A 16842-nucleotide genomic window follows, 5' to 3' on the forward strand; every position below is an offset into this window, starting at 1 on the left:
GCGGATATTTAAAGATTAATTGAAGGTCAATGAGATCAGTGTGGTCAAAGTCTAAATATGCCTAACATTTTGTTTCAGAATGAATGAATGACTGTAAATCAACTTTATTCTAATATGTGGTATGAAAACCATAGCACAAAACAGGAAACACCATGAATCAAAAGTTGTGAGAAATGTTGAACTCTAAAAGGTGTAATAGGTACAGCTGGTCACTCAAAGTCAGAAAGAAATTGAAATAACTGGATTCGATGTCGTTTCACATTCGAAAAAAATCCATTGTGATAATGGCGCCATCTTGTGTTGATAATACAGCAGTTCAGAAAAGAACATAAACATCTCCAGGTGGTATGGATCCCTGCGCTTCTGCTATTTGATAGAACAAACCTTTGATAAATAAGGACTCACAATGCAGAACAGAAACAAAACATAAATATTTTAAAATCCCCCCCAAAACATTTGAAAGACATTGTAGCGAGTGCAATGTTTTGCAAATTAATCCAAACTCAAAACTTTTTTTTTTTTACATTTCATAACATTGCAACCACATGCGTCAATTCTTTCTATTGGGATCTTATGAGAAAGGGCAACACAGTAAGAGCACCTAACTCTGATCCTTTTCCAAATATTTTTAGTTAGAAATATTTGGTGTGCATATTTAGCTCAAAGTAGCTAAATTTCTATCAAGTTGGATGTAGAGTATCAGTGAATATTAATTTTGATGTATTGCCATTTTTGTAGGTCTGAAATGTGATGAAGCAGTTTAAGAATGAAAGTTTTTTTTTAATCTAAACTGTTTCAGTGTAGCTCTGGGTGTATGTTTAAGGCTATTTTCCCTGTTGAAGGTGGTATGTCCCCTAGCTGGATTAAGTGGATTTATGGGACTAACATAAATCTACAGAGTGAATGAGGAGACAGGATGACACTTAAGATATTCATTGCCTCCCAAATTTTAGCTCTTTTCTGTGCAGACTTTTATGTTTCACTTCAGGGAGACCTCACGCCAACATAACAAAGACCACAACCCTAAAAGAAATTAAAAGTTTTAATTTACATAATTCTAAGAAAGCAGAATATATAAACCAACAAAATAAAATATCCCAACAAGCACATAAACAAGAGAAAACTGGGATTAAACAAAAACGCATCTCTCCCCTACCGAAACAGTTTGACCATAAGTTAACATTTTTTCAAGAGTACAAAAGCCATTCAAGCCTTCACAACAGGTGAAGGTGTAACACAACTCCCAACTATTTGTGGAAAACCTCCCTATTTGTTGACATTTTCATTGAGCAAATCTAAAATTTTTAAATGAAAATGAGGATTGAAAGCTGAAAGACTTCGGTGCAATGCCAGTTGGCACACTATTGGAGCACCAGTTTATGTTCTTTAGTGCTGATTGGCTGTTTGCCCAGGAGCGAAAACAGGAAAGGCCATAGTAGCTTGCTCCTACGGTAGTACTGAGACAGTTCCCACTGTTGCATATTGATGCATAGTAAGTCGCATTAAAAAATTCAATTATACGCCTGTTCTGAGAGGGTCTCAAGTATTCATGGATTTTAGTTATTCATGGACTGCTGGTTCCTAAAGCTGGGGCTTACAGTCGAGTTGGCCTGGAGTGCTGTTTTGCGCCTCTGAATTTTTGTTCCTCAGCACCGATTGCGAGCGACACTATTCACTCAAACTGTACAAATTTGGAGGGTGATCTTGCAGAGTAGGTTCATCTGCACTGGCATCTATATAAACCCTCTGTGAGGGATCATTTTCAGAGAGTACACATCAAGCAAAGTACACATCAAGTATGAAAGCCACACTGCTTGCTCAGCTCGCACTCTTAATGTGAACCTCTGAAAGTATCACTGTAACTTTGCAAACACCAGGGTTCTGCTGTGTATCGGTATCTTAACACACCTTCAGTAGCACAAACTTGAAATAACTTTGAAGTTATTTCAAAGTGAAAATTGACAACATTTCTGCAAACTTCTTTCGGTGGAAATCTTGTGTGCTGATGTGTAAACTCCCCAAATCACATCTAAAATCCTCAAACCTCAACAACTTTCAGTTGTACTCTACACCGCCTCGTGCTTGCTTCTTTTTTTTTGTTTGTTTCTTTCACGCCTTTTCACATATTTCTTGATTTGAGACATGGAAACTAATCTAACATTTGTGAGCCATAAGTCTGAACACAACAAAAACATGAAATGTAACAATAATACATGGTGGTGGCTGCATTATGATGAGTGCCCTTCTTTATGATATGGTGGGGAAAAACCTCAGTCAAGGTTTTATGAATTCCCTTGTCCTCCTTGTTGAAGGTGTCGTCTCCTTTTCCTGTCCGTCCACGTTTTCCTGTCCGTTCATGTTTTCCTGTCCGTCCACCTGATCAGACAGTTTTTTCGCTTCCTGTTTAGGGTGCAGGAAGCGATAATATAACACCAGCAAAATCAGCCCCAGCAATGAACCGCCATAGATTACACCACTAACCACCAAGAGAAATGTAATTGTCTTCAACTCTGGCTTTAAAAAGAACATCAATAAAGGAGTTGAGAAATTAATAACAGTCCAAAAAAAGTAATAGACGGTCATGTCCCGTTTGGTGCCTTGTCCTTTAACGTTAAAAAAGGTAAAAACCAGAATGGCGCCGATGACGCCACGGTACAGCAGCTCAAGGGCTCCTGAACTGCAGAAGCTGGTTTCAAGACGGTGAGCCCTTATTGTTCCCAGCAGCCAGAGGGAAGTAAAGCCTACTGTGCTGTAGACGCTAAGGATGAGGAGGAGGCTGTAGCTGAGAATGAGACTAGTGATGGTGAAGAGTTTGTAGAGCAGGTAGACCGCTGTGGGGAGGCCTGAGGGCAATTCCCGGCTCTGGGGAAGAGATTTGCGCAAGCAGATCCGATAGTCCACCAAAGACCATGCCAGATTAAAGAAAGAGAAGACCATAGATATAGCTGCAAGAAAAAAGCAACTAAAAGTGATAAATCTGAAAACATCTGAAGTTAAGAAAGAGCTTTGTCGTCTACTCACACTGTAAGACCGACCACTCCTCATGGTTTTGATGTATGTACAGCTGTAAAAGAAGTTGAGGCGCGCTCTCCAGGAAAGTCTCGAAAAGCTTCAACATGCTCAGATCGGCGGTGTCGCTGAACAGTTTGCTGTGGTGCGAGGCGCTGGACCCCTCCTCATCACCATTCTCAGACGTTTGATTGTGTGGCATTTCTTGTCCCCAAATCTCTTTGTATCCTTGTTTAAGCAGTTGGCAAGACCTGGCAACAGTATCAAAATGATTTAAAAAAAAATCGTCATCATGTTATAAATTCAGTTCTTTCTGCAGCTGTGATGATGAAAGTAACACAGTTCGAGAGCCCACTTTCTGCAGCACTAACGAAATTCCAGTTTGCAGCCTGCAAATCCTGTATGCACGACATTAAGGCGCGTACGTACCTGAGGAGGATTCCCATCCCAAATATGTGCAGGACTAAATACCGTCGCTTCGGTTTGCTGTCCATGACATTTTTATGCATATCTTCTAAAAACCAGGCGTAGCTGAAGATCTGGTTTACTGTCAGCCCAGTGATTATAAACAGTGCAGTCAGTCCACTCCAAACATAGAGCTTTTCGTGAAAATATCTTAAAACCAGTGCAGTATCTGTGCAAATGTCCCCTAGGTACATGAATAGTCCCACCAGAGCTAAAAGCCACCGCCACTTGGAGAACTGCTTATCTGACTGCTCCATTGTTATCACTTTAAAAAGCTGGCACTCCTGCTCCTGTTTGGTTCCGAGGACGAAGCGGTCTCAGTTTCTGTTCTGGTAAGCTTCGTGGTATGCGAGTGTCATCATCACCGGTGGCTTTAAAATCTCTCTGGAAAAGAAATGCAAGTAAAATTGATTAAAAACACTTGTAATTTACAATGATGCAAAACAATTATTTTCCTTATGTTAGCAAAAAAAAAAACAAAAAAAAAAACTGCATATGCCTTGCAATCTTGGTCAGTTTATGTTATATGTTTTTCTGCTTATTTTATAACTTCCTGTTCGTTAATCAGTCATAAAAATATTTATCATATCAGACTGAATGGCACTTTGGACGAAAGCACAATTAATCACACATGAGAAACAAATTATAGAACAATGTTCAGGACTCTAAATAGTTCAATCTAAATGTTCTAGATGTTTCCCTGCTTCTGCATGCCTGATTTCAGTAGATAGCTGATTAACAAGCTTTTTCTGAACTACATTTATGCGAATTAATGCGTGTTAAAGTAGTGAAACACAGAGGTGTGACCAAGTCACTGTGATGCAAGTCTCAAGTCTCTGTCCTCAAGTCCGAGTCGAGTCTCAAGTAAAGACGGTCAAGTCAAGTCTCAAGTCAGGAACCTTTAATTTCAAGTCATTTTTATTTTTTTATAATTTGCAATTATACATAAAATTCAAATAATAGACCATTTGTTCTTTTTAAAATCTGTATTTATCTCAAATAATAGAACATGTGCAGCTGAACACAAAGTATAAAAAACATTTTTAAATTGAACCTCTTTATTGCGCAGTTCTGTTAAACTTGATATTCAATAAAAAAAAGTTTTCAAAAAATTAAATAAGTATATATGAAGTAAACTCAGGAAGGTCTGGTGCATTTATTTTTCTGCTTTTATTTCTAAGTATGTTAGTTTCAGTCCTGCGTAAATATGGGCCAGATATTCTAAACACAAAATTTATTTGGGACAGTCACTGTATTTGGTCTGTTTTAACAAATAAACCACATGAAAAAATCAAAATCACTGCAAATAAAGTGGAGTGGTTTTGAATTTGGATGTGATGGTAAAATAAATATCTGTCAGGAAAAGTGGGTTAAATCTACAGCCAATTTCACATCTCAATATTGATAAAAACATGTGTGAATCAAGCTGGTCAGAACCACTAAACACAAAATAATGAGCTCATTATTTTATGTCCTACTCAGTTAACTATCCCACTTAGTGTTATATTCAGGGTCAGTGAGATCAGGGTCAGTTTATTTTTACAGAAATTTTTGAAAGATGGCCAAAAAAAAACTGTTTTTTTTTTTCCAGCAAAGCTATACTACTTGGAAATGGGTTCTGTGCGACATGTGACAGTCTCGCCGGTCGGTGCATTAAGCTAAAAACAGTTGACTTAATGCACTGACTGCAGTGAACAATATAATTTCCCAACGATGTCTTCAAATACACCAACCATCCTTAGATGATACTAGACCGGCTCATCATCATGATGGGACAGAGAGACTCTGTTCCCTGAGTTCAGGTCCAGAATCTGCTTTCTGTTCCGGAGCCCCGCTCACTATCCACCGGCTTCGTGAGCTAATAACACGGTGCACATTATTTGTGGAGGCATTTGAAGGACCGGATTTATGGTAAATCATCACCAATTTAACCCGGAGTACACATGCTAACACGAAGTTAGCTAATGTAAATTGTCTTACAGCAAAAGAAAAGTGCCACCTACCGATCTTTGTGAAGCTTCAAATGCCGGACAAAGTTGGACAAAGTGGTCGCATCTCCATCCGATATTCTCTTCTTGCAGGTTTTACAAGCTGCAGTTAGTTTTTTTATTCGAAAGTTCATAACCTACTAGCCAAAAGAAATTACTCGCGGAAGCATATTCGAGCGGTTATTTCGTCCTTCGTTCCCTGAGCTCTGCAGCGTCGCCGCGTTTTTTTAAATGTCCAAATCCTGTTAATTTGATTGGTTGAGCTGCAGCTACGCACACATACAGACATGAGGAGAGAGGAAAAACAGAGGGACGGTCTGCGCATATTGATACGGAATGAGTGAAATTAATTAGTGACGCCACTTTATAAATAATGTGTTTTAAATTTTAAGACTTTGAGTAAAAAATATCAAGTCTTTTCAAGTAAACAGCTTCAAGTCGAGTCAAGTACCAAGTCAATGGCATGAAAGTCAAGTCCGAGTCTTTGAGCATTTTTTCAAGTCAAGTCTCAAGTCGTGATTTTAACGACTCGAGTCTGACTCAAAAATTTTTTAAAAATAAAATAAAAAAAGAGTCCAAGTCATGTGACTCGAGTCCCCACCTGTGGTGAAACATCCCTAAAACATGCAGTACAGCTTACCTTGAGGAGCAGGGATAAATAAAATACTGCCTGACCGATTGGTAGCTTTATTGAAAATTGAGGCAAATTCAGAGCTAACTAAGGATACGATAAGAAAATGTTTCCTTCCCTAAAACATACCTTCTATTGACTTCGTATGTTGTACTTTCATTATGTTCCTATTTAGAAACAAACTCATATATCTTAACCTATATCACATACGACACACAAAACTTGTTACTTTCACAATGACTAAGCACATATAAGAAATAAGAAAAGCAGAAGTAAACTTACAGAGACAACGTCTATGGCAAAGAGCTCCACACAATCACAGCTGGAGATTACACTCCCTGCATTTTCTTTTTTCTTTTTCTTTTTCCGTTCCTTGAAACCTGTGCTTAGCCCCACCTCAGCAACCAGTAAACAAATCAACACTCAGAGCAGACATTTGGAATTACATAATACATGTCATTCCTATGAAGGTGCGGTGGTTGTGGGAGTGTGATCTTTACACTTCCCCTTCACATGTCTGTGTCCGTTTAAACGTCACCAACAAGTTATTAAAGGAAGTGAACGTATTTCAGAGCAAGTCTAGTTTCCCGAAGGTGAACTCTTAAAATTAAAATACAATTCTTGAAGAAGAACAGCTGCATACAGACACTTAAAAGCCTCGTGCTGCTATGCAGCTTAGATAAATTGCAGCTTTCTAACTTCCTAAAACACTGTTTTCTTTGTAAGTGCCATGACTCGGGTTGTAGTGCCTTCCAAAATTTGGTGGTGGCATTATGGAACTGTGGGGATGCTTTTCTGTATCAGAGACAGGGAAGCTGCTCTGGGTTGATGGGAAGATGACCAGGGCAATCGTGCAAGGAAACTGTCCGCCACAGAGTTGGATAGATCACCAAACCCAAACATAGAGCCAGAGCTGATTACACAGGATTGGTGTTCTTGTCTTGGAATAGCCTAGACAAAGTCCCAAATAAAACTGGAAATCAAATTGATTCATATTTGTCCTGTGAGGACTGAGCCAGCTGTATGTGTGACATATGTACTTCCACATTTGGGGCGATAGGCAGCTAGTCAGTTCGCTTGTGCTGCTTGGCCCTGGTTTTGCATCGCATTACTTCCTGCATGTCTGCTCTCTGTAAGGGTTTAGAACGCAGCTAATTGTTACAGATTCAACCAGTGGATTCCTATGTTTTATTCCATCAGGATTATGTCAAGATTGTACTACATATTCAAAAATATATCTCCATAACATTGTGATTTAAAAAAAAAAAATCTTTATAATAAATTTCTCCTGAGGCTTATGCTAGTTTCTAAAGTTTTTGTTTGACAATTAGCTTGAAATGTGTGAGATCCTTATCTCACACATTTTTGCTGTCATATCAGCATCTAAACGCCAGAGGCTATGAAGGTTTGTAAACATGACCCTCTGGACTGGATGACTAAATAACTTCCTGGAAAGATGTCCTTGGTGTAGAGAATCTCTGAAGAAGTCTATAAAAACTAAATGTTTTTGTCAGCTTGTGCAACAAAAACTAAAAAGAACAAAAAAAAAAAGAACAAAAAAAATGTGTGCTGGTCCCTCAATTTTGGACATTCGCACTGAATAAATGACGTCGTTTAAATAGGTGTTTATCTATGCTTTGCTTGTTGTAAGTGTTGGGACCAGTTGGACCAGTTTACCGTATGACGGCGCACCAAAATATAGAAACCACTCATCTCTACAGCTCTCCTTCTACTCCAAACCTCTAGGAAGCGGCAGAGAGCCCCAGCTGTTTCCTCTCCTGTGCGTAAAAGAGTCTCTTTGGTCAGGCGCAGCGGCTCCCTCTCTCCGTGGACCCTCCTACCAGCAGAAGAGTGACACGCCATTCAACAGCAGCCTGGCCCTGTGCATGCAGGACGCGGCGGGAGCTCGGATAGATCACACCATCTGGTCGGTTGAGAAAAAGCACAGAAAATCGCGTCTGCGCGAAGGACAAAAGAGAAACTTTTACGAATCGCGTCGACATGGGGATCCGAAAAAAGACCAACAAGAACCCGCCGGTGCTGAGCCACGAGTTTGTGATCCAGAACCATGCAGATATTGTTTCCTGTGTTGCTATGGTTTTCCTGCTCGGGCTGATGTTTGAGGTGAGTCCACATGTTGAGCGGCGGTTGTTTTTAATTGTAGATTGCGCAGAGTTGGTGGACGAGAAAGCTGATCTCCTCGTCCCATCTGTTCTCGTAGCATCTGACATGGCTGTCTGATCAATTCTTCTCTACTTCCTCCAAAAGACCGAAAGTTTTCAGTGCACTGCGGTCCCGCTTCGCTCTTATTCTCGCATTTAGTGGGCCTGTCCGTTCATCTAAAGGTGTTTGGGGCTTTTCCTGGGAGCAGAGCGCACTTTAAACATTTGGCTGCTTCCCGTCTTGAAATCAGTATTTCAAAAACACTCGTCTTCAGGCCCGCTTTTTAATCGTGTATTTGTCGGACTAAAACCAAAATGTAACATAAATAAACCATATGCGAGCTGCTTGCTTGAAAATAAGACGCCGCACATTTGAAACGCAGTGTCGAGCTCCGCGGTTGGAAGATTTTGCACCAGCCCCGTTTGCTTAGTTTATGCGTAGAAGTGTTACGTGGCATTCGCACAGCGGTCGAGAGGGTTGTCATCCCCCGCTCGTACCAAAACAGAAAGTTGTCCTTTCGAGCAGAAGTGTGCCTTAAAAGAGACGGGGACCAAACCACCGTCCACTATGGCCTGTGTGTTATGTTCAGGTCCACTTTAAACCACGTTTGTTTAAATCTATCGCGGTTTCATCCTCAGAAAGGAGCGATGCCGCTTCTGTACGTGTTTAAAGCAACTTCCGGTGTTTAGTTCTCCAAAATAAAGTTTGTGACCTTCAGCAGCCTTTGAAAGGTGTTTTACTGTCGCTAACCCATTGCGGAAGTTGTTTGAATTGTAATCCCCCTTTACTTTTAGTTAACAGTGATGCGAATATTTATCAGTATTAATGGTAAATAATTTTTCGCTTAAGATGCTCTTTTATTTTTAAGAATAATTTTCACTTTCATGCCAGACTCAAAAATGGAGAATAGAATTTAACAATAAAAACTAATTCACGTAACAATACAATTAATAAATAAAGCAGCTATTAGCATGTCTTAGAAAAGTGCATTAATTTTAGTCATTTTAATCAAAAAGTGAAACAAAAAAATATTATGGAAGTTTATCACAAATGGAGCTATATTTTAAATGTTTGTGCTTTGTACATTTCATTATAAAAACCAAAAAAATCAGTTTCTCAGAACGTCTGACTGTCAAATAATACAAACAAAAACTTTTGGTAATGCTTATGGTGGCCTGCACAAACATGGGGAAAACTTGTTAGCTATCCAGCAGACAGATCGTCAACCCTCTACACCAGGAGGATAAGCCACTAAAAGTCACATGATGATGGAAAGTTTAGTGGAATGAAAAGAAGAGTAAAGAGGCACAAAATTCAAGTAGACGTTTCCAGAGCCTTATCATCACTTGGTGTTGGTCCTCTCATTTGCCCAGGACAATGTCAGTACAGCTGTCCACCAGAAAAGTTTAGGGCACAAGTTTCAATTTTGGAAATTACTTTTTTTTAAAAATGAACCTTTCAACAGTGTCATAATTTCCTTCACATACATCTTCACAACTGCATATACTTGAACATATGTATCAAGTTCCTCGGTGAAGCATGAAAAGAAATACCATTACTTGAGTCAAACACTTACCTTGCACTTTCCCCCAGCATGCAAATTCAAAACGCATCCTGGAAATGAACCGCAACTTTTTCAATGTCGGCTTTGCTGCAATTACATGACTGATCATAATAATAAGATCATATATATATATAAACGGCTTTTTAAAAAAAGGGGGCTGCTATAAAATAAAGGTTACTTATATTGGTCTGGATTTACAACAGCGCTGCTTCTGACCATCATCACATGAATCATTATTAATAATATGCCCCAAGTATTTTTACTTTACAGTCACATCTACCACTTTTTTAGGTCTGCTAAATAAAGTTCTTTAGGGTTTGGCAGCTTATTCCGGTGACTGTAATTTACCTATATTCTACAACAGCTTGGCTCCTCTCCACATCAGTCTCTAGACAATACTATTTGCTTTTTTCCCCACGTTTTATATTTTTCTGAAGTGTTTTTTTAACAATAAAAAAAAATTCATTTGCTTCTCCAGCCTTGTGTTGTTAATACATATTATTCATCTCTTTCTAAATCCACAGGTCACCTCCAAGTTTGCAGTATTATTCATTACTGTCCAGTACAACGTGACCATATCAACAAATGGTAAGTGATATGTATACATAAACCGATACCGGTTGATAACGTGTTGCAATTTTTGGTTTAAGTCTATAAAGCAGGATTTTCTTTGTGTTTTCTCGTTGGAAGATTTGGATTCCAGAGCAGTGCCTGCTCCGGTGGCCTTAGACGAACTCATTTTAAAGCTTTCTCTTTTTTTTTGTGGCATTTTTTAATTCTCTCTTCCGTTTAGAGCTAAATTTAGTCTGCCTGATTTATAAGTTCTCCAGTGGCAAGGTTGTGCCGGACGAATTCGGGGCTGAGGAGCAAAATAGGCCTCACACACAATTCAGTCTCCTGATGATTTCAAGGTTAACATTTTCTTTGCCAGCTTTGTAGACTGTTGAGAGAATCCATTTATTTTCAGAAAGGCAAGCGTTTTATCTAGGATCTCTCTGCTGACCCCTCTCTGTTACTTATTTACTACTCATATCTTATTAGATTAATCTTTACTCGGATATCTCAAAAGGCCGTTGTTGTTTTTTTGTTGTTGTTTGTTTTGTCACTTCTACCTTGCAGACATGTTGAGTGGTTTCATGAAGGAGAGCCTCTCTGGCTTTTTTTTTCCCGTCAGCTGAGAGATACTTGCCTTTTCTCTGCATCTGCAGCAGTGGTAGTTAATTTTCTATATGGTGAAATTCTGCGCAGTCAAGACTCTGTAATCTTAATGGCGCCGTTCGGGATTCAGGATAATTAAAATTATGACTCTTCACCCAAGGTGAATTAAGTATGGGGCCAATCCTTTTGACCACATGGCTCAGTACTTAGGATTGGGTCTTAAATGTATGTTGCAAGGAAAAAAAAAAAAAAAAGTACAACCTTTGAACGTTTTCGTGTGTGGTCATGTGACAACCACAGACCTCAATGTGCTTTGCTGGAATTTCATGTGATGGTTCAACACAAAGTAGTGCAAAAGGTTAGGAAAGTGGAATGAAAATGTTCCTTAAATTTCAACATTAAAGAAAAAAAAATAACATCTAGTTTGGCCTGAATTAATGATGAGCCAGTCCAAATCCATACTTACAGCTGCAATCTTTTAGAGTAGATGCCTATTAGATGTAGCTCAAGGTCAGGCTGATTTGATGGAGATACTCAGTTTGCAAATTCTCAATTGTTTTCAGATCTGGACTTTGGTCATTTTTGCGCACAAAAATACTCTATTCCGTGATAGCTCTGGGTTTGTGTTTAGAGTTGCCGGACGGTGAACCTCTGTCTCAGTCTGCAACGTTCTGCAGCCTCCTACAGGGTGTCTTTCAGGATTGGCCTGTATTTAGCTTAATCCATTTTCCCATCATCTCTGACCAGATTCACACACACAAAAGTTGTTTTTTTTTATTGAGTGTGTTTTTGTCTCCCTAATAAAAAATAAAAAAAAAAACACTGCGGATTCTGGTTGTGATGTAATAAAATGAAAGAATACTCGTGCAGGAGAGTCTCTATATATTAAATGTGGATGAGTCACCTTGGCTGACGAAAGCGCAAGTTTGAAATCGTGGTCGTGGCGTTGACTCTGAATGACTGGTCTGTGTCTCAGAGGGCCCAGAGGAGACGGCAGTGAACCACTTCCACCACGGCATCAAGGACCTGGCAACCGTTTTCTTCTACATGCTGGTGGCCATCATCATGCATGCAATCATCCAGGAGTACGTGCTGGACGTAAGTGAGAAGTTATGAGAGTGTTTTTTTTTGTTTGGTTTTTTTTAACTTCTGAACTGTTTCACTTTAGGCCATTTCTCATCTTGTTTTTTTTTTTGTGTTTTTTTTTTGTGTCCTGCAGAAAATCAACCGGAAAAAGCACTTCTCCAAAACCAAGCACAGCAAGTTCAATGAGTCAGGCCAGCTCAGCGCCTTCTACTTATTCTCCTTCGCTTGGGGCACGAACATCCTTCTATCTGTAAGCCCACCCTTTGGCTGGTTTTGTTTTTTTTTTTTTTTTGTTTGCTTGCGGTTCAGACTGAACATTGTATTTAAAAGCTTTGTGCTCTTAGGAAAACTTCCTGTCCAACCCCATCGCCCTGTGGGAGGGTTATCCCCACACGCTGATGCCGTAAGTTGCCATATTTAGCGTCGAGACGCGAATGAAAAGCAAAAAAAAAAAAAACAAGAGCGTGTATTGTTTTAAAGCATCTCGCTCTCTTTCAGATTCCAGATGAAATTCTTCTACATTTGCCAGATGGGCTACTGGCTACACTCTATCCCAGAGCTGTATTTCCAAAAGGCAAAGAAAGTAAGTATTGCTGTTTGGACCCCGCAGCTTTTTCCTGTTTGGCTTCCTGGGCCGTGCGGTATTGTTTCTAAGAATTATCCTCTTCATGCCGAAACGAATGTGCCGATCCCACACTGGTGTAAATATTTTGACCTCACTCCGCCTCCTCCTCTCTGTGTTTACCGTTCAGGAGGATATTCCACGGCAGCTTGTGTACATCTTCCTGTACCTGGTCCACATCGCTGGCGCCTACATTCTGAAGTAAGCGCTGCCGCCGAAGGGAAAAGTCGGAGCTTAGGGTGAAATTGGTCATGCCTTTCTGCTTCTAAAAACCTTCTCGCTGTGTCTCTCAGTTTGAACCGGCTGGGTTTGATCCTGCTGGTGTTGCATTATTTTGTCGAGCTTCTGTTCCATGTCTCCCGTCTCGTCTACTTCAGCAACGAGAACAGACAAATGGGGTGAGTTCCGGATTTTGTAATCAGTGGATGCGGATGGAAAAAAGTTTTGTGAGCTTAAAAAGAAAAAAAAAAAAATCTCCACCTTTTTCCTTTGTCATAGATTCACCATCTGGGCTGTCTTGTTTGTGATTGGACGGCTGCTTACCCTGTCCCTGTCGGTCCTCACCGTGGGCTTCGGCCTCTCCACCGCTGAAAACCAAGGCTTCGATTTGGCCGCAGGAAACTTCAACATTTTCTTTGTGCGGTAAGAACATCCGATGATACAAAAGAGAAAACAAGTTTTTGCATACGCTGTTGATAAACACAAACAATTTTATTCTTGCTCCTGACCTAATTTTTTTCTAATTTAGGTCAGTTAGCATTACCAAAATTACTTCTGGTTAGCTAAATGCCAGAAGGATTGGACCATAAAAAAATAAAAAAAATGAGATGATGAATAATAAATGTTTTTGCCACTCAGAGAACTGATTCTTACTCTAATCTGCTAGGATGACCGTCCTGTCAGCCATCTGCTTTACGCAGGCCTTCATGATGTGGAAGTTTATCAACTTCCAGCTGCGGCGATGGAGAGAGCATGCCGAGGCTCAGACGTTGAAAAAGAAACAGGCTCCTGCTAAGAGCAAGTCGAAAAAAGACAAAGGTGGGAGGGCAAGAAAACACCCAACTACAAGTAAACTGTGAGAATAAAAGTGTAAGGACATTTTTAGCCAACTCCCTTTTTTTTTCTTTTTCTTTTTTACAGCTAACGGGGTAAACGGCGTGAGCTCTCATGGAGCTGATTCACCGAGATCAAGAAAAGAGAAGTCCTCATAAGACACAAAGAGGAGAAGAAAAAGTAAACATTCCTGCCAGCCTTCCTCATCCTGAGTATCTCAAAGAGCCGTCTCTCCCAGGGTCTTCTCGGTTTTGTCCAGCAGGCTGATTCAGCGGCTCCTTGACCCCCTCCCTTCCCTCCGCCCCCAACCCCATGTGCGGATCCACCTTCCCGCGCAGCACCGACCTCCCAGCTGGAATTCCCAGGGCCACTCAGATTTGCTTTTGCTGCCAATCGTCCAGCTCACGTTCATCTCCAAATCTTCCTTCCGTGGTATTAATGAAAAACCAACTAATAAACTGAGGGAAAAAGACCTTATTTAAGAAGTGCCTATTGATGTGGATTGTTTGTTTTTTTTTCCGGTGGGAGGGCGGGGGGATGGGGGGGGGGTTTGTTTTGTACAGATTGTAATTGTACCAAATCAGGAATGATCACTTTATTTCTTTTTCCCCACTTCAAGTCATTTAGTGCTTTATTGAAATGACGTGTATTCCTTTTCTTTCACCTCCATATCTTGTATTTATATGCCAACCAGCTCATCCAGACGCTGTCCTTCTCTTGGATGAATTCCATTTTAAATTTCTCCTGCATTCCCAAGATTGGAGGTTGTATAAAAGTCCCATTATCTCCGGCCTTCACCCAGATCACACGTTAGTCGTTTTTTTGTTGTTTTTTTTCCTACCACATCAGACATAAACAGACACCTGTAGATAGAAAGGAAATAATTGATTAAGCTTGGAATAAGAGGATATAGAAGCAAGCAAATGAAACGAGTACATTAATGGTTCAGTATTGCGCGGAACTGCCAGCCAAAAAAAAATTAAAAAATGGTAAACTAATGTAGCATTTGACTATTGGAGTAGGTGAAAAGCTTTGTAGTCACAACATGTTTGTCACAAGCTTCTATAAAAGTTGCCGCCGTTGTAATCATACTGTTTTAGACGCATTGTGCTTTTTAGGTTTTAATTCTGTAGCACCAACGAAGACACAAATCAGGAAAAAAAAAAAAAAAAGAAAAACGTTCTTGTGATTTGTCCAACCTCTCTTAATGTTAAGGTGGAATGTTCTTAATGTGTTTGTTCCATCATCTTACCTGTAGAAATATATATATTTTGTTGTAAACCTTTGCTCCTTCCCTGCCATTCCCTACTGAGAACTGACCGTGCCAAAAAAAAAGCCTGGCTGACCATATGCCTTTTACTTACCCACCACAGAGCATTATAGGCCAATCAGCTGTACTTTCAAGACTTTGTTACCTAAGTAACACAAATGTATTCTAAAGAGCGAATTCTTAATTTTAGGCATACCGTTTTAGCGAGCGACAATAAACTCCAGCAGTGTTTGGTTCTCTCTACTTGCCCTGGGGGGTTTATCCTGTAAAGAAATAAAATGATCTTGTTGAAACGGAAGCGTTCTGGATTATTTTTGCCTTATGTGTCAAAGTCCAGTCAAGAGTAGTACATAGCCACAATGATTGAGTGCACTAAAAGTAGCTCAGAATATATATCAATTGTATCCAACATCAGTATCCAGATCACTGATTTTGCTGTGGTAGAAATAATTCTGCGTACCATATAATTTAATGGGTGTAGTAGAGTAATAGAAAACCAGCAGATCCAATAGTGACATGCTCTTTCTATATACCGTATTTTCCGCACTATAAGGCGCACCTAAAGACCTTCAATTTCCTGAAAAGCCGACAGTGCACCTTATAATCGGTGCGCCTTATATATAGACCAATATTGAGCCACAACAGGTCTAGCAGCTACGTTAAGCAGCCGCCGACTTCATTTTCCCCCGTAGAAGAAGAAGTGCGCGGTGCATGCTGGGATAGTTGTCAGAACGCTGGTTTGTTAATAAAGTTTGATAATACATGTAAAGCCAGGGGGGCGGAGGGGAGGGGGAAGAGAGACTGAGACTGCGGCGGCGGCGTGTCGGTTGGTCTGTGTTACCCAGAAAGCAGTTGGGAACAATATCACAACACCAACACCGTGAGTGAAACAATGACTGGGACAGACTACTATATAAAGTACTCGGGGACCACTTCTGTACAAATGTGGATGTGTAATAATAGAGTACGGAGCATTACGTCTATTCTATGCGCCTTATATACGGAAAAGAAAGTTTTAAAATAGGTAATTCATTCAAGGTGCGCCTTATAGTGCGGAAAATACATAATTGAATCACGAGTTGAAAGGGTTTCTATAAATGTCTTAGTTCAAATCAGTGAGGTTTTTCATCCAGTGTTAAGTGGATAGCTCTTATTTCAAGTCTGAGGTAGCAAACGTGTATGTCACTGGCCTAACTAAAAGGTATACAGCAGCCTGCCTGCAATGAAGAATGGTGGTGGTAGCAGCATCATGCTAGGGGGATGTTTTTCAGCAGCAGGATAGGAAGGAGAGATGAATGCAGAAATCCACAGAGACATTCTCGATGAAAATCTGCTCCAGTTGCTCTTGACCCAAGACTGGAGCGACAGTTCGTTTTTCAGCCAGACAACACGACGACCAAGATTGGAGTGGCTTTGGAACCTCTCAGTGAAATGTACCGGAGAGGTCAAACCAGAGTCCAGACTTGAATCTGACTGAACATTTCTGGAAAGTTCCGAAGATGGCTGCACAGACATCTCCCATCCAACCTGTTGGAGCTTGAGAAGTGCTGCGAATAAGGATGGGTGAAAATCCATAAAGACGGGTGTGCTAAGGTTGTGGCAAAACCTTAGCACAAGGTGCAAATTGCTGTTGAAGGCGGACCAACAAAGTGAAAAGCAAAGGCTGTGAATATGAATGCAAATGTGATTTCTTGGGGGGTTTTTTTGTTTTTAATAAATTTGCAAAAATCTCAAAACGTTTTTGAACATAATTATAACGGGGTGTTTGTGTATAGAATTTTCAGAAAAGAGTTTAATGTAATACAATTTGAAGAAGTGACCTGGTGAGCCATC

The 16842-nt window shown here is 40.1% G+C and overlaps 2 protein-coding genes across 3 annotated transcripts; one reads left to right on the top strand and one right to left on the bottom strand.

Annotated features, from left to right (window-relative positions):
- Positions 1-1024: 1024 nt before the first annotated feature.
- Positions 1025-7343, bottom strand: xkr9 (XK, Kell blood group complex subunit-related family, member 9). Of its 2 annotated transcripts, none has more exons than XM_017302002.1 (4): positions 6376-7343; positions 3439-3858; positions 3022-3260; positions 1025-2945 (listed from the first exon to the last, which is right to left on the bottom strand). In XM_017302002.1, exons 2-4 carry the CDS (start codon positions 3729-3731, stop codon positions 2275-2277), a joined length of 1203 nt encoding a protein of 400 aa, XP_017157491.1. In that variant the 5' UTR covers positions 3732-3858; positions 6376-7343; the 3' UTR covers positions 1025-2274. The 2 variants fall into 2 exon arrangements, with proteins under 2 accessions (XP_017157491.1, XP_008394578.1); XM_008396356.2 differs by having other exon boundaries at positions 5478-7273.
- A 593-nt stretch (positions 7344-7936) lies between these two features.
- Positions 7937-15307, top strand: tram1 (translocation associated membrane protein 1). The gene is made up of 11 exons (XM_008396355.2): positions 7937-8217; positions 10345-10408; positions 11955-12076; positions 12198-12314; positions 12409-12467; positions 12563-12647; positions 12817-12887; positions 12980-13084; positions 13185-13328; positions 13573-13724; positions 13827-15307. The coding sequence occupies exons 1-11, from the start codon at positions 8095-8097 to the stop codon at positions 13895-13897; spliced, it is 1113 nt and encodes a 370-aa protein (XP_008394577.1). The 5' UTR covers positions 7937-8094; the 3' UTR covers positions 13898-15307.
- The last annotated feature ends 1535 nt before the right edge of the window (positions 15308-16842 follow it).

This window comes from Poecilia reticulata, linkage group LG20 (genome assembly GCF_000633615.1).
Source record: "Poecilia reticulata strain Guanapo linkage group LG20, Guppy_female_1.0+MT, whole genome shotgun sequence".
Taxonomy (NCBI): Eukaryota; Metazoa; Chordata; class Actinopteri; order Cyprinodontiformes; family Poeciliidae; genus Poecilia; species Poecilia reticulata.